We start from the raw sequence: 27,435 nt of genomic DNA, 5'->3' as shown, positions 1-27,435 counted from the left end.
TATTTAAGATTTTTTCTACACTTGGCTCTGTGCTTTCTTTCACATATAGTTCCACTTCCCCAGAAGTGTGACCCACTCCCTCAGAACCACCATCCTTGCGAGTGGGATGTCACCTCCCTATACACCAACATCCCTACAATGACTGCATCATTGCTTGCCTCAAATACCTACAAGACAATAGACACTCAGATATCCACCCAAACACATCACCAAACTCATCCATTTCACCCTCACCCAAACAATTTTACATTCAAAACAACAAACACATTGTCCAAACTTTGGGAACAGCCATGGTACCGATGGCTCCCCAAAATGCCAATCCCTTCATTGGCCACCTTGAGGAAGAATTTCTGGAAAAAAATGCAGCATGAAACCAATGACATACTTAAGATACATCAATGATATTTTCTTCTTCTGGACAGATGAGCTAGACTCCCTCATAGATTTCCAACACAACTTCAACCACCACCCATCGATCAAACTGTATCTACAACACTCCCATACCAGCATCAACTTCCTAGATACCACAATCAGCTTCAACAACAGAACCTTACAGACAACTATATACAAGAAACCTACGCATCACCAAACCTACCTTCACAGACCCAGTAACCACCCCAAACATGCCAAGAAATCCGTTATCTACAGCCAGGCACTCTCATAGCATAGAATGTACTCTGAGGAGAAGTCTAGGATATACTCCTTAGCACACTTAAAACTGCCTTCACCAAACCAGGACTCTCCACCAGAGAAGTAGAAAATATCATGGAATGGGTCAACCAAATCCCCAAGATAACCTGCTTCAAGACGGGTGGAGGATGGGGATGACGACCACCCTGACCACACATCCGTACTTGTCACCTACCTCTCCACACTGGTACAGGATTTCGTTAAACAATATAACCCATACTCAGTGGGAACTACATCCTGAAAGAAATGTTTCTTGAACCCCCACTTCTGGCCTCCAACAGCCCCCAACCTCACCAAGCTCATCATCAGAAGCAAGCTTCCCAGAGACCAGGGCTCACCAATTCAAAAAGGCACCAGACCCTGTCAGAACAACAGATGCAAAACCTGCAGACATATATCCACTGCTACAATGATCAATACCCCCCCATAATACTCCTTTCAAGATCCATGAGTTCTACACATGACACTCAACACTGGAGTTCCTCATCACGTGCACTAAGTGCCCCAACAACTATGTGGGTGAAACAAGACAAGCGCTACGCTCTTGAATGAGCTCATACAGAAAAATGAGAAAAGACAAAACACCATATAACCCATGGGTGAATACTTTTCACAAAGTAATCACTCCATATCTGACCCCTCAGTCCTCGCCCTCAAAAGGAAATCTGCACAACACCTTCAAAAGACAAGCCTGGGAGCTTAAATTCATAATTTTGCTAGATAGTAAAATAAATCATGAATTTAATAAAGAATGAATTTGACTTCTTACAATATCTGTAACCCTCTCATCCCCCCCCCCCCCTTTTTTTGTCTTATGACTGCAGAGATGCTAACTGGTCAGTTCACCTTGAACTGTCTCTTATTAGCTCTTGTGTTAACTAGTTATGCTAAACTATCTGTTCCACCTTGTATTTAGCAGCGGTATTCTGAGTATCTTTCCCAGACCTGAAGAAGTGCGCTGTATAAACTCAAAAGCATGTCTCTTTCACCAACAAAACTTGGTCCAATAAAAGATCTCTCACCCCACCCCCCCAGCGTCTCTAATATCCTGGGACCAACATGGCTACAACAACAGTGCAAACATAAAATTAACATGGCACACATTAAATGTTGGCTGATAGGTCTCAAAATGAATCATCGAGTGGGTCAGTTTCCAGCAGGACCCCAGTGGGAGCGGTTCTCAGCCCTACACTATTTAGCATCTTTATCTATAACCTGGAAGAAAACAAAATCACCACTGATAAAGTTTGCAGATGACACAAAAATTGGGGGAAGTGGTAAATAAACAGTGATAACAGGTCACTGATCCAGAGCTATCTGGATTGCTTGGTAAACTGGGCACAAGCAAACAAGATATGTTTTGATACAGCTAAATGGAAACATATCTGGAAACAAAGAATTAGGCCATACTTATAGTATGTGGGACTACCCTGGGAAGCAGTGACTCAGAAAAAAGATATAGGAGTTATGGTGGACAATCAGCTGAACAGGAGGGCCCACTGTGATGCTCTGTCTAAAAGATCCAATGTGATCCTGGGATGCATATGCAGGGAAATCTCTAGTAGAGAGATTATTTTACCTCTATATTTGGCACTAGTGTGACTGCTGCTGGAAGATTATGTCCAGTTCTAGTGCCCACTATTCAAGTAGGATGTTGATAAATTTGAGACGGTTCAAAAAAAGAGCCACAAGAATGATTAAAAGATTAGAAAAACATGTATTATAGTGATAAACTAAATAGACTGGGCTCTTTAATAGTCTAACAAAGAGAAGGGGTGACCTGATTACCTCTTTAAAGGTTTTTAAGGTGTAGCTTGACAAAGCCCTGGCTGAGATGATTTAGTTGGGGTTGGTCCTTTTTTGAGCAGGGGGTTGGACTAGATGACCTCCTGAGGTCCCTTTCAATGATTATAGACTATAAGTATCTAAATAGGGAACAAATATTTAATAATGGGCTCTTGAATCTAGCAGAGAAAGGTATACACAATCCCATGGCTGGAAATTGAAGCTAGACAAATTCAGACTGGAAATAAGGTGTACTTTTTAACAGTGAGGGTAATTAACCCCTGGAACAATCTGCCAAGGGTCATGGTGGATTCTCCATCACTGACAATTTTTAAAATCAAGACTGGATGTTCTTCTAAAATATATGCTCTAAGAATTGTTTTGAGAAAGTTCTCTGGCCTGTGTTATACAGGAATTCAGACTAGATAATCACAATGGTCCTTTCTGGCTTTAGAACCTATGAATTATGCACACAAATGCCATCTAATACTATACTTTCATGTACTGTACCCTTCATTACACTCACAGAGCACACTTATCTCCTACCTAACTGCTGACAATCTCTATGGCAAGAAGACCCCTGTGCCCAACCATTACCATAACCTACACAATGTTGTGCTGAAACTAACAGGGTAACTGGTTTGATGGAGAGGGGAAATGCAGTGGATATAGTATACTTGGACTTCAGCAAGGCTTTTGACACAGTCCCACATGACATTCTGATGAGTAAGCTGGAGAAATACAAGCTTGGCGGAACTACTATTAGATGAATACATAATTGGTTAAAGAACTCTAAACAAAGAGTAATTATTAATGGAACCAGAGGAAGGTCTCAAGTGGGGTTCCACAGGGAACTGTTCTGGGTCAGTGTTTTTTAACATTTTTATTAATGACTTGGATAGCATACTGATCAAATTTGCAGAAGACACAAAGCTGGAGGGGCTGCCAACACTTTGGAGGATAGAGCTAAAATTCAGAGGGATCTTGATAAATCACAAAACTGGGCTATAGACAACAAAATAAAATGCAACAAAGACAAATGTAAGGTGCTACACTTAGGGAAGAAAAACCAAATGCACAAATACAGAATGGGGGATAACTGGATGGCAGCAGCACCAAAGTATCTGGGAGTTGTGGTGGATCACAACCTCAGGAGAAGTCAGCAATGCAATTTTTTTTTGTTTTGTTTTTAAAAACAAACAGCAGCAAATGCAATTTTAGGTTGCATGAACAGAGGCATAGCATGCAAGTCATGAGAAATGATAGTACTGCTCTGCTCAGCACTCGTTAGACCTCAACTAGAGTACTGTGTCCAATTTTGGTAACCAATGTATAGAAAGGATGTAGAGAAACTGGAAAGAATCTAGAGGTGAGCAACAAAGATGATCAAGGGATGGAATGCAAGACAAATGAGCAAAGGATGAAGGAACTGGGCATGTTTAATTTGGAAAAGAGGAAATTAAGGGAGGACATGATAGCAGTCTTCAAGTAATTGAAAGGCTACCATAAAAAAGATGGAGAAAAGTTGTTCTCTTGCCACAGAGGACAGGACAAGAGGCAATGGGTTCAAACCACAGCATGGCAAATTTAGATTAAATCTCAGGGAAAAACTTCCTATCTGTAAGAACAGTAGTACAATGGAGCAGACTGCCTAGGGAGATTGTGGAAGCTCCTTCACTGGAGTCTTTCAAACAGAGGCTGAATAGGTTCCACAAACCTGTCTTGGATGGTTTAGACACAACAAATACTGCAGCTTGGCAGCAAATTATGCTAGATAATTCTTGCAGTCCCTTCTAGCCCTAGGATTCTATGAAATGAGACATACTGGATCTCCCAAGGAACACACACACTTCTTTCCTTTGATTACAGAGAGTGGCCAAGGAGAGGGGCTCACACTCCTCCAGAGGGGCACTGCTCTTCCAAATTGTTCCAGCTAATCCCTCCACAATTCAATACATCTATGCCTAACATAATGAATGCAGCTACAATGCATGCAGGTAACTCCCAGTGTCTATTGCCAGCTCCACAGGGGCAGAGTTAAGGTTGTGTGGGCATGTACCTTATCTCTGTATTTCCTTGTTTTCATAAGTTTGAGGTTTGCTGAATTTGATGTTTGGAAGGTTATTAGATACCACTGTGCAACCTTAACACAGCATTACCAATGTTTTTTGTCACTGAATTTGCTTATAAACTTTGCCTAACTTTAACAATTTGGGTTGAAATTTTCTATCCAGGTGTCTGTCTCAAGCTGACTTTTTCTACAATATATTACATGAAAAAGGGTTCAGAGGTTTCGGAGTACAAAATTAAGTTAAAAATGTTTTGCCCATGTTAAAAAAAAAAAAATCATACAGCTGTTCTGCAGAGAAGCTCTAGAACCTCCATGCTATGCAGCAAGATCTTAGAATTTAGCAGGAAGTTGCCCTGGGGTCAAAGACGTGCCTTTTACTTTCCTAGCAAAAAGCTACCCAAATGTAAGCAAGTTATAAGCCTTTGGGGGGAAAAAAACCCAGTTTCTACTCGCTCAGAGACTGTTAGAGTTTGGCAGCTAAATTCCCAGAAGATTCTATCTGTATTGAGCATGCTTCAGCCAAGAGCTGCAGTGACTGGGCAGGTCTTTCCATGCAATTATGGCTCCCTGTTGCTGGGGTCCACTATGGTGCTGGGAACAGGAACTAGGAGCAGGAAGACAGTCTTTCTTGTGCGCTCAGTTCTCCCCCAGCCTGTCCCCAGACAGCATGGAAGCACAGGGTATAAGGTGGAAGTAGCCTGACTAGACTGGAATGCAGTGGGGTGAGGAGCTGAGCCTGCTGGAATAGACGGGGAGTCGAGTGGAGGGAGTAGATCTGGACAAGGAACCTAGTTAGAAAGAATAGACCTGGGAGCTTGGAGGGTGGTGGGAGTGAGAATGACAAGGCAAGGAGAGGGACTGCAAATAGGGGGGTAAGATGGAAGATGAATCTGACAAGAAGTTGAGGTGAGGATTATGGACGGTTGGGATTGTCTTGACAAGAAGCCTGGGGGCATGAAGCCAAAGGGGAGACTGGAACTAGGAGCCACAGGGAGGGCAGGAAGATTCAAATGTGAATGAGAAGCCTGGAGAGACTAGGACTGGCTGGTCAAGGAGGCTGGGATGAGGATGAGAAGCAAGGGTGAGTGGAGAATGGGAGAGAAGGGACAGTGGCCTGGCACAAGGACATGCTGGAAGAGACACAGTCAGAAGGACCTTTACCCACTGCAGAACATTTCCTTCCAGAGCCTGGAATGAAACACATTCTTCCAGAGTCTCACAAGTCTTCTGCTGTCAGCAAATATCTGTGAAATCCCTGGCAAAATGTGCACCTTACCATCGTCTAGTGTTCAAAGAATGAAAACCTATTGTTCTTGCCAGTTACTCCATTAGCTCAAGTGGTAGAGGTCTATGCAGTGGATCTAAAGATTCCAACTCCACTGGTGATCCAAAGGGGTGTCAATATGACAGAATTTCTCTCTTTGCAGTTTGCTTTTTCAGAAACTAAGAAATTACATATACAAAAATAAATTAAAAGAACATTAAGGTTGAAAAGTCAAGCACTTAAAAATTAGGAAATGTCTGAATTATGATTGCCTGTGCAAACTTTAATTCAACCCCCTTGAATGTATGAATTACTATAGTCTAACTACGATTACATACTCCTCCTCCACATACAGATGGCCCATGCTCACTGAATGGATAGCCATTTAAGATTTTTATCCTCACTATTCACTGAGAGGCCTATGCATTTACTGCAAAGCATCCAAACCCTGCAGTGAACATAGAATTACTAATTTCCCCCTCAGTGCTCTCACCGTTATTACTTTGGTGATTTACAAACATTAATTAATTGACTTTTGGTCCACCTCTGTGAGGTGACGTGGTATTGTCCCCATTTTATAGTTGAAGTGAGGCACAGAGATTAAGGACAAAACTATCAGCTAATTTGGGGTACCCAACCTGAGATGCCTAAAGCCTGATTTTTCATAATTTTACAGCATTTTGTATGTTGCAAGCACAGCTCCTATTGACTTTAGCTACAGCCAGGAGTTCTCAGCATTTCTGCAAATCAACCCCCCCAGTGTCTGAAATTGGGTGCCCACAAAATAAGGAACACACAATTATTGACCACCTGTGAAAAGCCTGATTTGGGACTTTCACAGAATCACACAGGAATTCTGTGGAAGAAGCAAGGATAGAATCCATTTGCCCAGGATAGCATTCGACTGTCAACCGTGAAACTCTTCATTCTCTTCCTGCAGCCCCCCCCCCGCCGCATTCACTACACACCTTCAACTTCTGCAACAAATGATGCAGGGGTCCTACCAACCTCCTTTACTACACATCTCCTGACTCATTCCCAGAGCACTGACCATCCCGTGGACTGCATAACATTGGGGTCCTTTGCGAAAAATAGTATGCAATAATGTCATTAAAGACTGTATCATAATGCATACTGTGGTAGGGTGGCCTTCGTGCTCCCATGGGCCGAGCGCTTTTTCAGTGCGGTGGGCACAAAATGGCCGTCCGGGGCTCCCACCAGTCTTAAGATGGTGGCCATCTCGCTTCTGCCCCGTCTTCCTTCAGGCCTTCGCAGGCCAAGCAGTGCCCTCGGGACCTTAGGTTCTAAGGCCGGGGAGAAGGAAAAAAAACCTCTTCTCCAGATTAGCCTCTCCCTATCTGGTTGGTCCAGGGGCAGTCGGAGTAGGGGGTGACCGAGCCCGCCCTCTTCTTCAGACACCAGCCCAGAGACCCTGGCTGACAGCAGTGTCTGGCTGCTGCTATAAGGCACTATATAAGTCTTCTCTCTGGGCTGATTCCCTACCCTGGTTTTCGTCGGGACTAAGTAGCCATTCCAACGGGCAAACCCCTGCTTTTCTCTGGTTCCTGCCACTCGCAGTTCTCTAAAACTCCAACTCTCCAGACTCCAAGAGCACCCTGCCTGCCTGGCAGGGAGCTTTTATTGGCTCCCAGGCAGCCCTTAATTGGTCTCAGCTGATCCTGGCCTCAGCTGACCCTAACTGGTTTCAGCTGACCCTGGCCTCAGCTGGCCCTAATCAGCCTGAAGGAAACCTTGGGCAGCTGCTGGGGGAACAGGGCCTTGGTCATTCTTAGGCTAACATAGCGTCCTTCTACTACCCCCGGGTAGCCCCTGTCACAATACGCACTAGGGGGTTGAACTGAGGTTGCACAGACAACTATCTTTGGAGTCCTTGGCATTCAAGCCTTCATGTTCTTTAACATCGTTTTTGGATATAATATTAAAATATAGATCACATGCAGCACCAGAATCCCTGGCTGAGCTTACTGGATTCCTCTTTCTGCAGTGACATTGGAGTCACTATTCTCTGTCACTTCAGCATCCATATTTTTATTAGATTAGTTCAGGATATCATGGCTACCATAGAATCGTATAGAATTATAGGACCAGAAGGGACCTCGAGTTATCTAGTCCAGCCCTTGGCACTCCTGGCAGGACTATTATCTAGACCCACCCTGATAGGTGATGGTCTAACCTGCTCTTAAAAACCTCCACAACCTACATAGGCAATTTATTCCAATGCTTAGCTACCCTGATAGTTAGGAAGTTTTTCCCAATGTCCAACCTAAACCACTTTTGCTACAATTTAAGCCCATTGCTTCTTGTCCTATCCTCAAAGGTTAATGAGAACAATTTACCGCCCTCCTCCTTGTAACAACCTTTTATGTACTTGAAAATTGTTATGTCCCCTCTTCAGTGTTCTCTTCTCCAGACTAAACAAACCCAATTTTTTAAATTCTTCCTCACAGGTCATGTTTTCTAGATCTTTAATCATTTTTGTTGCTCTTCTCTGGACTTTCTCTAATTTGTTCACACCTTTCCTAAAATGTGGCGACCAGAACCAGACACAATACTTCAATTGAGGCCATATCAGCACGGAATTAAGTGGAAGAATTACTTTTCGTGCTTTGCTTACAACACTCCTCCTGATATCGTTGCAAAAAAGCAAACATCATTCTGGGATGTATTACACTGTTGACTCATATTTAGCTTCTGATCCACTAGAACCCCCAGATCACTTTCCGCAGTATTCCTCCCTAGGCAGTCATCTCCTATTTTGTATGTGTGCAATTGCTTGTTCCTTCCCAAGTGAAGTACTTTGCATTTGTTCTTACTGAATTTTCATCCTATTTACTTCAGTCCATTTCTCCAGTTTGTCCAAATCATTTTGAATTTTAATCCTATCCCGCAAAGCATTTGCAACCCCTACCAGCTTGATATCGTAAGTGTGCTCTCTATGCCATTATTTAAATCACTGATGAAGATATTGAACAGAACCAGACCCAGGACCGCTCTGTGTGGGACTCCACTTCATATGTCCTTTCAGCTTGACTGTAAACCACTCTCTGGGAATGGTTTTCCAACCAGTTATGCACCCACCTTTTAGTAGCTCCATACAGGTTGCATTGCACTGAGGACCATGAAACTCTTGGAGCTGTCCCAAGTGGTGTTTGGCTCAGCATTTATAGCTGGCCATGCTCTAGATCTGGTGTTTGAATTGGGAGTGGAGATTACATCTTTTCATGGACTGACCATCCCTTTCTACACTTTGAGGGCTGACACACCTTTACAGTTGGGCCAATAAAACTATTTTATCCTTGGATGTAAATGGAACCTGTCAATTTCCACATGGCTCTGAAGACCTCAAGTTACTCTATTAATGGCCTTGTGGAATTTTATCATTTTCTTTTGTCCTCAGCTATTAATTCAGTGCTTCTAAATGCCTTTGTCCAAAGTCTCACTCTCATAGGCCTCCACGGTTTACAGACTTCCAGTGACATACGGAACTGGGGAGCAGGGAAAGATAGATGGATGCAGCACTCGTGGCAGAAGTCCATTGCAGAGACTGACTGACAAAAAAAGAATTAAAAATTCTTATACCATGGGTATGCAGAACATTGAGGTTATCAAGTCTCCACCATGGTGTCACAGAATCATAGAAGATTAGGGTTGGAAGGGACCTCAGGAGGTCATCTAGGCCAACCCCCTGCTCAAAGCAGGACCAACCCCAACTAAATCATCCCAGCCAGGGCTTTGTCAAGCCAATCCTTAAAAACCTCTAAGGATGGAGATTCCAAACTGTTTGCAAAGTCCTACTTAGTAAAGCAATTCCAGTTGTCAGGTAGGCAAGTTATTCTTGCTTCACAGAGTTTAAGACCAGATGGGACCATTACATCATCTAGTCTCACCTTCTGTATAACACAGGATATTTAAATAACTTGTGTCTGACTAAAGCATAGTAGCTAGGCTGTCTCCCCTCAGACAAAGTAGAAATTTGCCCACCATGAAGAAATTACATTACTTTGTTTTCACAGTGACAAAGCAACATCTTAAGGTAACAAATGCAAAATTTTCTCTGCCTGAGTTTTAGCTCTTATAGCCAACTGTGATTCTGGAGGTACTGTAACTTATTCCAGGTACGTCCTGGAAGTTAGACCCACACACTTTCTGGCTGAGGAAGGCCAGCATACTGACTTTCTTTTCTCTATGTAGAAACTTGCTGTTTATGTGACTCTTATCACCACAGAATCAATGCTATCAATCCCCCTTATATATCAGTATTGACAGTGCTACCACTTATCAACCTAGGACCCATCTTCCTCTTTTGGGAAAGAGTTTGTTGTGGCTGAGTAATTCTGGCAGTACCTGATGTCCTCAGACATACCGTATTTCCCCATGTATAAGACGCACCTTTTTTTGAAAAATTTGGGGTCTAAAAACTGGGTGCGTCTTATACAGTGGTACTTACCGGTGATGTACCGTAATACATTTATTTTCAAATTTTGGGCCCCAAAATTAAGGTGCGTCTTATACATGGGAGTGTCTTATACATGGGGAAATATGGTATTTCCCCTCAGTCACTTCTCAGGCATGGGACAGAACTGCACTGGTTGTTTTGAGCAGTGATGTCCACGTTGCAATGGATGAGGACAAAGTTCCTGCACTGATTCTTTCCCACTTGCCTTCCATGCTTTTGACCATCAGGTATTATTTGCACAAGGGTCAGTGGAGTCATTTTAATGGCTCCTTTTCTTTCTTTGTGAAAGATCCCAGAAGATTGAGATGACTGCTCTTCTGCCCTGTGGGCTCTCTCCTACGGGGTTCTGCAGCATCCTATCCTGTCATCCTTCCTGTTCACAGTGTATGAGGCCAGATGGATTAGAGTTAACGTGGCTCCACTCTCCTTGGTATGCTTACATCACCCAGCTCTAGGGCACCCAAACCGAGCATTTGGTTCCAAGGATATTTAAGCGAACCTCGTCCTCATCTTTCATATAGTATCCCAAGTGAGGCTGCGGAAGCCCACCAACAGAGATATTTACCGCTATAAAAGGCGAAGAGTACTAGAAAAACAGATGGAGATGAACAAGTCCGCAGCAGCCAAAGATTATGAATTAGACTAACCCAATGCATCTTTCCTATCTCTAACCTTCACGATTCTGTTAAAGAAACAGAGGAAGGATGAGATATGACAAAGGAGGTGGGGAAAGAAGTGGAAGCTGCACTAATCATGCCCATCTTCTGGAAGCCATTTTCAAAGGTGCCTAAGAGAATTAGATGCCCAACTTCCATTGACTTTCACTGGGAGTTGGGTGCCTAACTCACATAGGCCCTTTGGAAAAATCAAGGCCAGACCCTTCAGTTATCACTGAACAACAGAACTTTAGGCATTTTTTAAAGTGAGCAGCTTGACTTTTTAATGAGGCCATTTGAAAATATGACAAAACCCCACCACTGTCAAGTTCATTCCTCCAGGGACCCTCCATAGCCCTGGCAACCTAACCCATCCCCACCCGCCTCTGCTTGGGACCCCATACATGCCAGCCCAGAGAATAGGATTCCTAAGGCAACCCAGGACTTCCAAGGAGAATATCATAACAAGACAGTTATTTCCTTCATCTCCAGCTGTCAAAGGGAACACTGGGTCCTTTAACATACACCCAGTACTATCGGGGCTCTGAACAAAGTGTGCTGGGAAGCACCCTTTTTTCCCCTCAAAAGCTTGAGGGCATATTCTTGCTCACCTGTCAGTTGCAGTCTTCATCTCCAGGAAGCAACGGCGGAAGGTCACCACCTGCCGCCACAGACTGAGAAGTCGATCATGTTCACACCTCAAGTACCCATCAAAAAACTAAATGTGCAGAGACAAAAGCAAATAGCAGCTCAGCCACATGGTGCTGGTCCTATGCACACCACACAAAGTGCCCTTTTCTCCCAGAAGGGAAAGAGTCACCACCTCAGATACAAAGATCTTCTTTGATAGCAGCTCCAGGAGAAAGGCCAAGGATTGAATGGGCCACCTACTCTGAGCATCCTTTCTAGGACCAACACCTGTGCGCAACTAACAACAGGTCCTAACCTCAGCCACCATGAAAATTAACAAAATAATCACTTTACAATGCAGTCTCATGCTGGGGAGATGTCCAACAGTCAGTCTTGAAGAATACTGACTAATACATATGCTGGCTAGCATATATATTTATACCATATTAATAATATGTATTAAGCATCAATAGCATGAAGCACCAATATTGTAACAGTGATATAGCCTAAACTGGATTATCCCATAATCCTGTTCACTTATGCTAAGTATTCCATAACTCCTTGCATTTGTTGAAGTAAACATTTTTCATAAGCAGACACAAAACTTGTCAAAATCAAAATACATTCAATTCCACGTCTTCATATAAAACTAGAGAAGTATCTTCATGGATCAGTATTGGAATGCTAGTATCCAAAACAAAGATAAGGAAGGAACAAATCACAAGTGAGGGAACGGAGACAAACTGATGGGTTGGATTTTAGTCATGTGTAATGAGATGTGTAACTTATAAAATCAGGAATATAATGCCGGTTGAAATGTGTAACTTGGGGAGCACACCTTCTGCATAAGATGAATGTAACATCGCTGCATGGGACTGCTCTTCAGAGACTGGTATTGGGTAGAACCTTTTTTCTGTACTGTATTAATAAACCTGCCTGACATTGATTATGAAATATACTCTAGGCCAAAAAATGAATGAAAATGTGATTAAGCAACTGACTATACAATTTATCAACAGGACACAGGACAGAAACAAGTCCCTCTGAGTCAGGGGTGAGGCATGCTGGCAGGAGTGAAGCCTGCAATGCTACAGCCAGGGCTTCCCCAGTTCTGCAGATAGATAGTCCTGCAGTCTATAAAGCTACTGATCCAGCACATTCTCCCAGCGTAAAGGCAATAACCCTGTGTAACTGGACTCAGTGTCCAGCACAGATATGGCTCAGCTACTAGTGTCCCCCAAGTCCCAGCATGCATAATGCGCTCACTAACATTTGTCCCCACCCAGCAGCACAACCTTGCCTCATCAACATCTTCCACCAATACAATCCGATTCCTTCAACTCTGCTAGACAACATCAATCCATACCCAAACCTGCAATAACTTCCACAAATGGTCTGGATGGAGGAAAGAGAGAGAATTTCATTGTTTATCACTCCTCTGTCTTGCATTTTGTTCACTGCTCCCCACCACAACCCTACCTCACGTTCAGTGCGCCATTCACTCCCCTTGAGCTCCAGTTCATTCCGAGCCCTTGTCCAATCAGCTGTCAGTTTTTCCACATCCTCTCTAAGGGCTGTATTCACTTCATTTGCCTTGCCAAGGTGTTCCCGGAGCAGGGTGTTCACTTCGGCTAGATTCTCACATCTGGGGAGGGGAGAGAACAGTGATGAGCATGCCCAATAAATATCACCAGAGTTGCAACTATGAAATCACCTTGCAATCAGAGAGTAATATCCCTGGGGCTACTCTCTTGGAGTCCCTCAGCTACCACCATGCAGTTGGATTCCCAGAGTTCACCGACTGTGACTTTCTCTCCAGGCTGAGTGGTGGGATGACCTCCCTACAAGATCTCCTGAGCCCCTTCTCATTGTTCACTCCTCTCTTCTTGCCCCTCACATCCAGTGCTTAGCCACACTATGCCCTCACTTTCCCATCTGCAAAATTCACCCTTTCCTCTCTATCCCTGCTGCCAAGATACAAATCCACACTCTCAATTTCTTGTCTCAATAACTGCATCCTTCTCCTCTCTCCACATTTCAGTTACTATAAAATTCTGCTGCCACAAACACCATTCTGTATTCCTGCTCTGATGATCTCTCCCTCCAACTCCATCTCTGGAGTGGCTTCTGCACAACATTCAAGTTTCTTTGTGCCTGCAAAGCTTTCTATTACTCTGCCCCTGTCAACATCCTTGCCCTCATCTCCTCCTAGAACCACCCCCACCCTTGTGCTCCAAACTAGAATGAGGACTGCAGTCAATAACTCAGCCCCTCTGATGCAATGGAATTATTCAACACAAGGGTAAAGATCACTTACACCGGGACAGAACTTTCTTGGATGTCAGTTTAAGATTGTGGAATGAATCCCCATAGGATCCAAAAACCACCACAGGCCTCAACTATTTCCACTCCTGGGGTCAGGCACATTACTCCCACCTACCCTCACCAAGAGTACACAAAACAACACACAAATATAAAGGTGGGGTTTTTTTTTCAAATCCAAACACGATGTTTTCCCTGGGTATAGGACGAGGAAAAGGAAAGAAGAGAATGTGATAGAGGCTAGTCATATAGCCAAATGAACTACTGCAAAGTATCCAGACAACAGTGTTGGACACAGCATAGGAGCTTGAATAGAACAAACTACACCCACTCCACAAAGCACTCAAGATAATAGGCTTGATTTTCAGTCTGAAGTTACGGCTTGTTATTCATTTGGCACCATTTCACACTATGCTGGCCACACTTATGGCACCACACAATGGATTCAGAATAATATTTCTCCCTTCAGGGTTATCTGCCCAGTTGTACACCCAGGTTGAGCAAGTAGCACAGCTGGGGTTTTACCATTTCTCCACACACCATTCTGGGATATCCAGAAAACCCAGAGTAATATTGTTTTTTCTCTTACCTCTGCTGCTCCTCCTCCAACTGGACCAGTGCCTTCTCCAGGCTGTGCTCCTCCTTGGCTTCCCACCTGTGTGAAAGGGGTCCCTTAAAGAGAGAGGCAGAGGACTTAACCAAACGTCTTTGTGTTCCTCGTTCTCCCCAGTTAAACATCCATTCCTCTTCCCTCTGATCTCTCAGCACCACAGATTTTGTGGCTTCTACCATGGCACAATAATGCAATGACTGAACACAGTGAGAGACAGTCTGAGTGTGGCTCCACGTTCCTTACAATTTCTGTTTCTTTGTGCAGTGCACAACTAACTAGCCTGTCCCAGGATCACATGCTGTTGGACAGGAATGCTCACTTAGGCTTGGGGCCCAGGAATGTGCACTCTCCAGTTCTTGCCCTCTTGCCTTCTAATTTTGCTCTCCATTAAGCAGGAGAAATAGCCAGAGTGAGCCATATGTTGAACATCTAAATGCCATATCCCTCAAAAGGTCTATATTGTGACCAATTCCTATTCAGAGACAGCAGAGCTAAATCAGCCAGCTCAGCCCACGAGGCGGTGGAGTGAGGGACTCAAAACAACATTATACAACCATGTTTAACCTAACTGTTCCTTTATAAAAGTAACGCTCTGCTTGGTAGGATTTTTGGAAATGGTACCTCAAGGAGCTACTCTGGTAGCAGAGATGTAACAAGATACTGAAAGGAAAGAGAGAGGATCTTTTAAATTCTAGTGCCAATAGAAACATATTTCCCTCTGTTTGAGCTTTTTAGATCTTATATCAACATTAACTAGCTCTACACCGATTGTCTTCAATCAGCTGCCTGCACAACTCACCCCTCCTATTTCCAGCTGCTGTTGCAGCTCCTGACACCAACTCCGGTACTGCAGCACCTGGACAGACAGGGAGAGTCAATATGAGCCACTGATGCATGCAACAATACCAGCACCACAAGCCCTAGCCTATTCTAACAAATCCCTGCCCACCCAAAGCTCTATGTCTGTGCACAGTAGATTCCCCAGTAACATTAACGTGATCAGCAAGAAATTGCTAATCACATGAAAGAGACTCACTCACTTTACTGATCCTTAAAGAAAGGATGAAGATGGGCTCCTTACCCAGAACACATTCAACTCACTCAAAGGCAATGATGAGATTGAGGGGAGAAGGAGAGAACTGGATAGCAGTGAAATAATGCCCACCTACCTACCAAGCTATAGTTAGCTCAGCTGATAGGTAACAAACCATCCCAAAACCTAGAAAAACCACTGACCACAAAACCCCTATAAAATCTCAACAATATTATATATAGAAATAACAACCTGCAGAAAGTACACAAAGCAAACCTACAGATCCCAACCACAGCAAACTGTGACAGAGTCCCACAGGGATTGTGCCCTTAAACCACTCAGATGCAGCCAGTCAGGACTCTAGTGCTTCGGAGTCTGCCTCTTGGGTCTCCACACGCCCGCCCGCATCCTCCTGACTCTGGCCCCGCAATGTTCAGCACTGCTCCGCCTGGAACTCCTCCCTTGGATGGGTCCCAGGGAGTTTCTCCACGCCAAAAGGGCTATGCACCCGCATTGCAGTCAGAAGCGATTCACAGCCAACGTGAAAGTCAGACGGGTTTATTAGTTCTCAGGTTCACAGCGTAGAAAGACTTTCTATCAGCCTTAACTAGCAGTTACAGCAGTAACCACCTGGAGAGCCCCATCCTCGGGGCTCCCCTCTGCCAGACCCCCATGGGGACTGCCTTCTTCCCCCAGCCACCCCCAGAGATGCCCCCTCACCCCCCCCAGTCCTTTGTCTCCTTCCCAGGCAAGGTGCCCACTCCTCCTGGTCCTCACTTGCCTCAACCTGTCCCCGCTGGCTGACTCAGGGGGACGAAGGGGCCTGGCCGGCAGACACGTGGCTGGGGAAGCCCCTTCCACCCTCCGGTGGCCTCTGCAGTGATTACAAGCCCAGGTTCCATCACTCAAAAACAAACATATGGGGGGGGAAACTGAGACACACATACCACACTCAGAGAAACCCCCAAAAATACCTCCACTTCGTCACACAAACCTAATACAACACACTAACTTATTTGATGCTAGTCACCTATATGGAATTAACAATACAGAAGTAAACCAATCTAGCCACATAGTCAGAGAAAGGGCACACAATAGAGAAAAAAAAAAGGGGGGGGGGTGGAAGGAGGAGGGAGAAAGAGAGCAACAGAAAAGAAATACTGCAAAATATTATTGAAAAAGTTAAGAAAACGGTCTTAAAAACACAGAGACCCCTGAACAGCAACCTACACAATTTCCAATGTACAACAAACATTCCTACTGGAAAAAGTCAAATTATGTGGGAGAGGAGTTGTCAAAAGTGTGATGAGACAATAGACAGAAACCCTCCTGGACTATCTGGAGGAAATGCACTTCTCACTTCTTTGTTATTATTAGTGTCATATGATAATGCCCATAACGTGCTAGATGCTATCCAAGCATACAAGACATAAATTCTTAGAAATCTGCCCTGAAGAGTTCACAGTCTAAATTCTTTCATTTCTGAGCTATCAGTCAGTCGGAGTGGTGGCTGTAAACAATTTCCATGTTTAACCTTCCACCTAGTAGCTTCCTCTTAGTTATTAATTTCAATAGCATAAGCGTTTTCATATCAGCAGCACACAGAACAGGGTAAGAGCAATTAATGTATTAAAGTGTTCACAGATTATATTCTCATGCAAAGTGCCCCAGAGCAAGGACACATGTCAGGTTCCTAGAATTCTGCAGACTGCTAAAGACAGTGGACTGAAACTGAATAAAGCAGAATACCAATTACAGAAAGAATCTCTCTCAGAAGATGGGATTGCCAGATCCTGCAAAAATACAAGTTATCCAGAGGAAGCTCAACTACAGAAAACCACATCAAAGCAGACCATCTTATAATTTATAGCTAAATTTGTCATATCAGTGTGGAATCAAAAAATTACAGACAGGATGCCATAGACTGAAATTCAGGCAGGCTAAATTCAGGCAGGATGTTTTAGAACGACAATAGAATGCAAAAATTGTTGGTCTATGTTGTAAGACGTTAACTACCTTTGTAACTGCACCAAGCCATACCCTGTCAAGTAAATAACAAGTGACTGTATATGACTCGGGACTCACTGGCACCAAAGAATTACCGGGACATGCTAGGACCGTGAGACCCCCACTGTGTGTTATAAGTACCCCAGGTGTGGTAAATGACCTGTTGAGTATCAAATACTCCACTATACGATCTGTGTGTAAAAAGGAATCTTAAAAAAACCTATATAAGCTATTTGTATTTTGTACCAAGGCGAAGTTCCAGAGATCAGCACAGGGACGTGCTGTCTGGGCTTCCATATGGCCATAGCTCTGTGTGTGTGTCTGTCAAAATAAAGCTCTGCTCGATTTGACTCTAAAAGAGAAGCTGCGTGATCTTTTCCATGACATCAGGTATCCCTAAAAGAGAGAGGGCTGACAATGGCCTCAATTTGTTTGTATCGATTTTAAGACATTCACACCAGATTATGGAATTGAACATTTTACCTCCAGCCCTAAATACCCACCAAGTAATGGACTGAATGGGAAGTTCAAGTTGTTAAGTTGTTAAAAAAGACTAGATATGCCATCTTGCCTTTTTTAACTACACGACAATTCTGTTCATTGTTCCACTGCTGGCTCCATTACCTACACCACTCTACAGCTCCAAAAGCTCTACCTACTCCTCTGCCCTTCTCCACCCCAATCTTCCCTCTCATCCCACTAGCACAAATCCAGACCCCATGCCCACCTCCTCACCTCTGGTGACATTTACTCTAACAGCCCTGCCTTCCCTCCATCCCACCAGCATCTCTGCCACCCACTACTACCGTTCCTAATCTCACATTTGTCCCCATCCTTCCATTTTCCCTCCTCTTGATGTCTTTGGAATGCCCACTCCATCTTCAAAAAAATCTCAAGCATCTATGGCTTCTTCATCTCACTCCCTCCAGCTCCTGGCTCCCAGACACCTGGGTCCCTCCATCTGACACAGCCTCTGGAGCTGCCCTGTTTTATGGAGCCCTCTCCTTTTCAAACCCTTCCCTATTCCCAGATCAGACCATAGGGAGGGTGCTGGGCTTCTCCTCTCCTTTTCCTGCCACTTACAGCCCCTTCTCCTTGCCCTTCCCACTCTTCCTCCTCTTTTGAACAGCCCTGCATCTGACTCTTCTCTCCTCTCCCCCTCCATGTTGCTGTCATCTACCATCCATGCAACTCCTCCTCATCAGCCTGTCTTTCTGATTTCAACTTCTGGCTCTCTCTCTCTTCTCACAATCTCCCACACTGATCCCAGTGACTATAACTTCCACACTGATGACAGCCTTCAGCTGCCTGTCTCCTCACCTTCACCTACTTTGATTTGCAGCACTGGTTCAGCTTTCCCACACACCAAAAGGGCTGGTAACTTGCCCTAGCCCTCCCCAAGCACTGCTCTTCTCTGATCGCTCTCTCACGGAGCTCCCCCGCTCTGAAAATCACCTGCATTCCCTTGATTACCTTCATGGGGAGACAATACCAGGTACTGAAAAGGTTCTTTAATCAAGCAGAGAAAGACACAAAAACCACTAATGGCTAGAAGTTGAAGCCAGACAAATTCAATTTAAAAATTAGGCACACTTTTTTTTTTTTTTTTTTTTAAGTGAGGGTACTCAATGGTGATGATAGTCTGAATGTGCCACTATCTACCACCTATGCACACTCACTGTCCACTTTGCCTGCTTCACCCATCCCTACAATAGATGCCTTCCTATCCTCCAGAATGACAGGTTTGTGGAAGTCATTCTCAAATGCTGCAAAATTCATGGACTGGCTACAGAGAGGCTTTCAAGCAAGCGTCAGGGCTGCCATCACAAAAGATTCTGGGGCACATTTTTCCTGCTCTGCTTTCCCTCTAGGTTGGTTCCTACTTCCTTTTCCTACTTAGTGATTTTGTTTTAATTTCTTCCCCTTGTCCCTTTTCTGCTATGTTTTCCTTTCTCTATCCTACTTTTTGCCTCTCTCTCTTTTTTTTTTTTTTTTTTTTTTTTTTAAAAGCACCTCTGCACATGTAAAAAGGCTGCAGAAGGAAACTAGCTGTCAGTTATAGTGATGCTTTGTTCTCATTCTGGACTCACAAAACCCCATACTCTTCTACTCCTGGTCTTCTCACATCTCTGCCAATGCCCTTCACGCCTGACCCACTGCCTCCCTGTTTGGATGCTCATGGATGTACTTTTGCTTTACCTTTGCTTGCAGCTTCTGCACAAGCACCGCCTGCCTATACTGTGCCTCCTGAGAGCTCTGCAGCTTGCGTTGATAGGATGCCTGGCTTTCCACCATCTGTTGACGTAGTGCCACTACCTGCTCCTCAGGTAGTAACTGGAACGTTTGCAGTTTCATACTGCTCATCTCCTGGTCTCCTGCCTCCATCTGAGGATCAAAGAACACACAAACCAGTCTTGTCTAATTATCCTGGGAGCTAGGACAAGCCCGAGCGGGGCAGGGAGGGAAGGAAATCCCCAGGATACAGGACTGCGAATACAGGACGAGGAGAATGTCCCACTCCCTTCAGTAAGTTAGAAACCTACCGCTAGCAGAGGCAGGGAGGAGGCTGAAGAAGCCTGAAACGAATTAGCTCTGCCCGCACATCAGGTCCGGCTGGGACACTAGCAAGAGCCGCGCTGGAACTGAGCGAACGGCACCGGCGGCCTGCAGGCAGCGAGGCCAGTGCAGTCCGAGCGAAGCAGCCGTGGGCCCCGGAGAGCCGGTCCCTGAATCCGGAGCCGGTTCCAGACTTTAGTGCACAGCACGGACACTCTAGGAGCAGGAGGCAGCCCCAAGTGCAGCCTCCTCCCCGACCCGGCCTGCTGCAAACTGCAGCCCCCACCCGGGGCCCTTTTGTGGCGGGGCACTTGAGGGAGCGAAAGAGCCGAGCGCGGGCAGCGCGTTTCCCTCTGTCACCCGCCGCGCCGCGCCGCGCCCCGCCCCCAGGCCCGGCCGGGCCCTGTTAGCACTCCTTAGACGAGCTGGTCAGGGCCGACGCGGGCCGCTAGTCAGCAGGAAGCTAGCAGTCACCCGCGGAGCGCGCGCCTGGCCCTGGCCGCCCCATTAACAGGCCGACGCCAACACGCTCCCCCCTCCAGCCGAGGGGGCTGAGTCGCGTAAACAGCAGTGAGCGGGCCCGAAGATAGCGTGCAGGCGATGCGCGCCACACAGCGGGGGCCAATTCCGCAGCAATGGTGTTCCCTCGCGTCTCCCTGCCCCCGAATTGAATTCAACACCTGAATTCTGGCGTGCTGATGTCTGTAGCTGTGCATGGGAGTCTTCCCTCCTCCTGCAGGACTGCACTTGTCGTTGCTGAACCTCCTCAGATTTCTTTTGACCCAGTCTGCCAATTTGTCTAGGTCACTCTATATCCTATCCCTGCCCTCCAGGGTATCTACCACTCCCCCTAGCTTAGTGTCATCTGCAAACTTGCTGAGGGTGCAATCTACCCCATCCTCCAGATCATTAATGAAGATGTTGAACAAAACCGCCCCAGGACCGACCCATGGGGCACTCTGCTTGTTACCGACTGCCAGCTAGACATAGAGCCATTGATCACTACCCTTTGAGCCCAATCCAGCCAGGTTTCTATCCATCTTATAGTCTATTCATCCAACCAATGCTTCTTTAATTTGCTGGCAACAATAATATAGGAGACTATCAAAAGCTTTGCTAAAGTCAAGGTATATCACTTCCACCGCTTTCCCCATATCCACAGAGCCAGTCACCTCTTCAAATAAGGCAATCAGGTTGGTCAGGCATGATTTTATTTTGGTGAATCCATGCTGACTGTTCCTGATCACCTTCCTTTCCTCCAAGTGCCTCAAAATGGATTCCTTGAGGACCTGCTCCGTGATTTTTCCAGAGTGTGCCCATCAGATCTATAATGTGTGTACAGCACTTCATGTAAAGAGCACTAACATGCTTTGTGGGCATCATCTTTTGTAGGAAGCATTTTAATTACAGTTTTGTTTGATAGTAATTAAAATGAGTAATTTAAAATGACATTCTACTTTATTTTGCTGTTTGGTCTTCTGTAATATAAATTAAATGAAAACCCAGGAGAATAACTGAAATGGAGACTATTGGTTACCAAGTATTTGTAACATAACTTTCATGTGCTTAGGAAATACTGAGTAGTTATTGTGACTTTTTTCTGTATTGCAGTTTAAATGAATTACTCAAAGTTCTGTATTAATTTGCCTCATAAGGAATCTGGTCATCAAAAAACATTTCCTGACTCTTTTTTCTTTATTGTTACAGACATATTTGCTGACAGGCATTTTGAAATAAATTACCAAAATAATTTAAACTGGCATGCTTATATTATGTTATTTTGACAAATAAAATATGCAGAATTTTAAAATACTGTGCACAGAATTTTTAACTTTTTGGCACAGAATTCCCTCAGGAGTACAGAATGCTTGCAGAGACGCAGTGCTTCCCTATTCAGAAGAACTCCAAGTCCCCCCCTGTGGAGGATGAGCTTAGTGTGTTGAACTGATGCCAGAGCATAGACAAGACCATCTGGTTGATCACAGTAGCACCTTCCCCTAAAGAGAGACACTGCAGCCATCCCACCCATGCCCAAAGCCTGACAGACACCCTGGGCTGCAGAGTAGTTCAATTCTCCCATGGGACAGGAGTGTGGTAGAAAGCAAGATACCCAACTACAACAGCAGTCATGGATTGGGGTGTGGGCAGTTAGGCCTAATTTTTCAGAATCAAAAACAAAGGAGGAGAGCTAGGAACAAGGCAGGCATGGCAGTGACTACAGCTGCAACAGAGCTTAAATGCAGACCTGAAGGTTCCTTGCAGCCAATTAAGCAGGATGACCAATCAGGTGATTCTGCCATAGCCCAGCTGATCTCATTAACCAGTCTGAAGACTGAGTCAGAAGACTCTGCTGCAGGGACTCAGGCCCATGATTCCTGAAGTGTGCCCACTGGCTGGTGCAGAGTACAGGTGGGAGGGAGTCCACCTGACCACAGCCATCAGGTCAGAGCACTTGACCCAATTCGCCTGGCAGTAGGAGGCCATTAAATAGGTGGCTTGGCAAGCCTCCACCAGTGTCAGGTCCCTCAGATCTTGGGCAACCAGGAATCAGAATTGTAGGTCTCAAAGGAACCTTGAGAAGTCATCAAGTCCAGCCTCCTGCTCTGACGCAGGACCAAGTAAACCTAGACCATCCCTGATACATTTGTTCAACCTGTTCTTAAAAACTCCAGTGGTGGGGATTCCACAGACTCCCTTGGAAGCCTATCACAAAGCTTAACTACCCTTAGAGTTAGAAAGGTTTTCCCAATATCCAATCCTTTGTTCCCAATTAAGCCAATTACTTCTTGTCCTACCTTCAGTGAACACAGAGAATAATTGTTCACAGTTCTCTTTATACCAGCCCTCAATAGACGTGTGGACTGTTACTGGGTCCTCTTTTCTAAAGTTTAAACATGCCTAATCTTTTTTAACCTTTCCTCATATGTCAGTTTTTCTAACTTTTTAATCATTTGTGGTGCTCTTCCTCTGGATTCAGTTCACATCTTTCTTAAGTGTGGTGCCCAGACTTGGACACAGTAGTCCAGCTGTGGCCTCACCAGTTCCAAGTACAGCAGGAGAGTTACCTCCCATGTCTTACATCTGTAAGCCAGGTCTGAGTGTCTCAGTGGCACTCCCCCTGCTCAGCAGCTGAAAGGGGGGGCACTTTATTTGCATGGGCTTTGTATCTGCATGAGTACAATTAAGTATTTGGCATAACTTACCTAGGTGCTGAGCATAATGGGAAATGGTTAGCAGGGCTGGTTTTGGGCTACAAACCACTTTTGTGTTAACTACTGGGGTAATGAAATGTTGTCCTTCAATTGTATGAACAGATGTCAGCAAAACTGTGCTTAGTCTGTTATGATAGAATCTGCACCCTAAACTAAACGGAGCTCCACAAGGGTGGCAGACAGATGTTTCAGCCTGGAAACAGGGGGAAGAGGTGGAGTAGTCTCTTATTGGGATTGTACCGGTAAAGGGCTGCCCTGTTCTGGAGTGATTCTCTCTTCCCCATTGTTAGAAGGTAGAATTAATGACTCATCTTGGAGTCTTTTGTTTTTTGAAAGCAGGGATATTGCCTGTATGTCAGCAGAAGGTTTACCCATGAGCTGAAATCACTAAGAGCTGAACCAGTAGAGGATCTGGGAAACCTTGCCTGACAACTAACACAGCTGAGTGAGTACTAGGCAACTCTGGTGAGAGGCTGGGACAGTTGGTGCCAGCCTGGTGTGGTCAGCCATTGGCAGAGAGGCTGGCACAGTTGGTGCTGGTGTGGTTGGTGGAGAGGCTGGCACAGTTGGTGCCAGCCTGATGCAGTCAGCAGAGAGGCCAGTGCAGTCAGTGCCAGTCCAGTGCAGTCAGTGGGATCCAGGTGTGGTCGGAGCCAGCGGTTGGTAGGAAACAGGTGTGGTTGCTGCCAGCGGTCGGGGACTCAGCGAGGCCTGAAGGCGGTAGGAGACAGCAGCAGTGGGGGCCTGGTCAAGCCTGTGTCGGACAGGAGTGGCATAGGGGGTGGAGCCACACCCAAGAGGTGGACATTGCAACCACGCTGGTCAATACAGGGGGAAGAAGGAAGGGAGAGGCGAAGGACACGCCTCGTACTCTGGGAGGGGTTTGGTTCATTGAGTTCATGAACTCTGTTTGCACTGTTTCCCAAACCAGTGCTGTGTAACCTCTCTTTTGCTATTAAAAGGTTTCTTTCTATACTCAGACTCTGTGCTTGCGAGAGGGGAAGTATTCCCCTTTGGGGGCGCCCAGGGAATAGTGTGTAATTTCCCTGGTGACTGGATGGGGGCTCAAGCCAGTTTGGTGTTGTATCATTGAGAGGGACCCCCAGATATAGAACCCGGCCCTTGCTGCTGCCAACACGGTCTGGCAGAAGGGATACTCATAGAATCATAGAATATTAGAGTTGGAAGGGACCTCAGGAGGTCATCTAGTCCAACCCCCTGCTCAAAGCAGGACTAACCTCAGCTATATCATTCCAGCCAGGGCTTTGTCAACCCTCAGCTTAAAAACCTCTAAGGATGGAGATTCCACCACCTCCCTAGGTAACCTATTCCAGTGCTTCACCACCCTCCTAGTGAAAAACTTTTTCCTAATGTCCAACCACATCCAACACTCCTTTTAATACACTTCGGAATATTAACCTTTTCCCCAACTGCATTACATTGCTGACTCATATTCTGTTTGTGATTCATTATTACCCCCAGACAATTTTCATCACTGTTAATACCTAGCCAGTTATTCCCCATTTTGTAGTTTGCATTAGATTTTTTTTCTTTCTAAGTGAATAACTTTGCCTTGTCTGTATTGAATTTCATCTTTTTGATTTCACACCAGTTCTCCAATTTATAAAAATCATTGTGAATTCTAATCTTGTCTTCCAAAGTGCTTGCAACCCTCTCCTAGTATGGTTTCATCTGCAAATTTTACAAGACTACGTTATCAGTATACACCAACAGAGCCACCTGCAGGTCTGGCTCCTTGAGCACCAACCCCATCATCCTCTTCATGGCTAGAACGTAGAGATGGCTGGACAAGCAGGCAGCCCTGAGGCACTCCTTGACTGAAGAAGACAAGCTTGGTCAAGGGCCAGTTGAGTTTGACCAGACATCCACAGAGATGTACAGCACCTGGAGGAAATCCGTAAAGCAGAAACTGAAGCTGAATGCTCACAGAGTGCCCATGAGATACCTGTGATCCATCCTCTCAAACCCCTTCTCCTGGTCAAGAGATAGGAGGGTGAATGACTGACCATCCCTACACATCAGGTGGAGAAGGTCCTGGCCCAGACAGAGGTTACTGAAGATGGTCTGGCCCAGAACAGTGTAGGTCTGGTCGGGGTGGATTGTGTTTGCCAGCCTGGACTTCAGCTGTTGCAAGATTGTCTTTGCTACAGCTTTCTAGTCTGCTGAGCAGCAATACTGGGCACCAGTTCCTCAGGTCACAGAGGCAACAGGGTGAGGATGGCCTGCCTGCACAACAGGGGGGAGCATCTTGCTCCTCAGGAACTCAGCCCAGATGATGACATGTGTAGTAAGAAGCGAGGGCTTAAGGCCTGCACCCAATAGATGGAGCATGAGTGTATGGATGGCAGCGAAAAAGGTGATCACCTAACAGTGTTTAGCTCACTGGATTACCTTTAGTCATGCATTATGCTTTTCCGGGATGATGGGTAAACATCCTCCCCATAAAAAGACAAAAAGCGGGGGAATGTAGTAAGAAGTGAGAGCTTAAGGCCTGCAACCTAGCAGAACAGGCTAAGGCATAAGGCCTAAGTGGAAAAAGCCAAGCTAACAGGAGTCAAAGTGGAAAAAGCCAAGTTAACAGGAATCAGTCTGTGAACTTATGACCTGACTGAAACTGGCATGGAGAAAGCGCTGATACTGCAAACACACATATTTCCAAAATATTACTAATATCAAAACCTTACTAAAAATACACAGCAGATGCAGAAGGTACCAGAACATCTTAACACCAAAGAGATAACAAGGGCAACCTGACCCCTTGAAATGACACTTTGATGAATAGAAATGTCTGATAAGGTGACAAATAGAGTTGTCTTGCCCAAAACATCCAATTTACAGTAAAGGGTGGTATTAGACTACATCAGGAGGGTGGCAACTACCTACGTCGAAGGGGGCAGCATGAAACTGTCTGTAACAGTGTATAAAAGAGGGTGTCAGAGGGAACAACTTTGTCCAGTCTAGGGGATAACGGAAAGTCCCACCGTTGAGTTGTGCTGAGTCCATTGTAACGGAGCACTCATATTTGAAGTGTACCAGTAGCTATTCTATAGGTCATTTCTCATTGTGCTTTAACTGCAATAAAGCTGGCCCAGGTGCCTTCGTTGCTCAGCTAATCCATGGTCATGTCGATTCATTCAATTGTGAGTGCCATCTCAGTTATCTGCACAGAACTGGGACAGTACTTACACAGAGACACATGCACGCAGCCCACACTAACAACTGACAACAACATGGTCTAAGCTGAGAACTCCCCAGAATGTTTGGTAGAAGTCCACAGTCAGCCCATCGATGCTTGGGGATTTGTTGGTGGGAATCGGATGGAGGGTTTCCTGGAGCTTGGCCAGAGTGAGAGGAAGTTCCAGCTAGTCCTGTTGCCTGCTCTGACCTTAGGGAGTTCATCCCTTGGGAGCCTGCAAGCATTTGCATCAGGTGGCTCTGGGGAGAACAGGTAGAAAGCCCTCGTTCTTTCTGGGATCTGTAAGAGGGGTGCCATTGTCCACCAAGCTGGCCATGGGCACTCAAGTAGCAGTGAGACTATCACAGACAGCAGGTGATGGTCTGTGAACGGGGCCAACCTGATGCTGGAGGAGTGGGCCCACATGGTCAGATGAGAGAAGTAAATGTGGTCCAGCCAAGAGTGGCACGACTGAACCTCCACCACCCAGACAATGATGAAGGCAGCAGAGGCTGTGCCTCCTGGTCAGGGAGAGGAAGGGGTCCCAGCTGCCATAGTCAGAGGAAGGGAAAGAGGAGGAGGCAGCAGTGGGGAGCAGAAGGGGCTGCGGCCACCTGTGTGTGTGCCCTGGGGCTAGAAGGTCAGTGCTCCCAGAGCTGGTGGAAAGGATGGTGGGGGAGAGGGAGTCGCAGCCAATGGTAGGGCCATTGCAGTCACCACAGAAGGAGACTTTGGGGTTGGGCCTTGCCCTTCTTCTGGTCCTGGCTCTTTCTGCCAGCCAAGGGGCAGCGGAGGTGGGGTTGGTAGCATTAGAGGCAGTGCAGTCCCCTCCTCTGCCTGTCACCGGTGTTTAGGCAGGGATAACAGCAGTGGTGGTAGCTGCTGCAGGAATGATGGCTGGAGGAGAGAGCTGAAGAGAGGAA

At 45.6% G+C, this 27,435-nt stretch overlaps 1 protein-coding gene across 4 annotated transcripts in view; it reads right to left on the bottom strand.

The window, feature by feature from the left end:
• Nucleotides 1-20,841, bottom strand: part of CEP250 (centrosomal protein 250) — a 133,091-nt gene extending 112,250 nt beyond the window's left edge. For 3 of the 4 annotated variants that reach the window (XM_067546872.1, XM_067546874.1, XM_067546876.1), the window contains exons 1-6: nt 20,785-20,841; nt 19,748-19,933; nt 15,308-15,364; nt 14,485-14,567; nt 13,053-13,218; nt 11,555-11,661 (exon numbers count right to left, since the gene is read on the bottom strand). In XM_067546872.1, the coding sequence (XP_067402973.1) occupies nt 11,555-11,661; nt 13,053-13,218; nt 14,485-14,567; nt 15,308-15,364; nt 19,748-19,933; nt 20,785-20,820 (635 nt within the window). In that variant the 5' untranslated portion in view covers nt 20,821-20,841. Of the gene's footprint in view, nt 1-11,554; nt 11,662-13,052; nt 13,219-14,484; nt 14,568-15,307; nt 15,365-19,747; nt 19,934-20,091; nt 20,630-20,784 lie in introns of those variants that run through there. The other variant, XM_067546873.1, reaches the window with a different exon arrangement.
• Between the last annotated feature and the right edge of the window lie 6,594 nt (nt 20,842-27,435).

This window comes from Emydura macquarii, unplaced genomic scaffold (assembly GCF_026122565.2).
Source record: "Emydura macquarii macquarii isolate MOO-44397 ecotype Brisbane River unplaced genomic scaffold, CSIRO-AGI_Emac_v2 contig_1170, whole genome shotgun sequence".
NCBI lineage: Eukaryota > Metazoa > Chordata > Testudines > Chelidae > Emydura > Emydura macquarii.
Note: the sequence above shows the minus strand (reverse complement) of the source record. Positions and strands in the feature narration are given on the sequence as shown.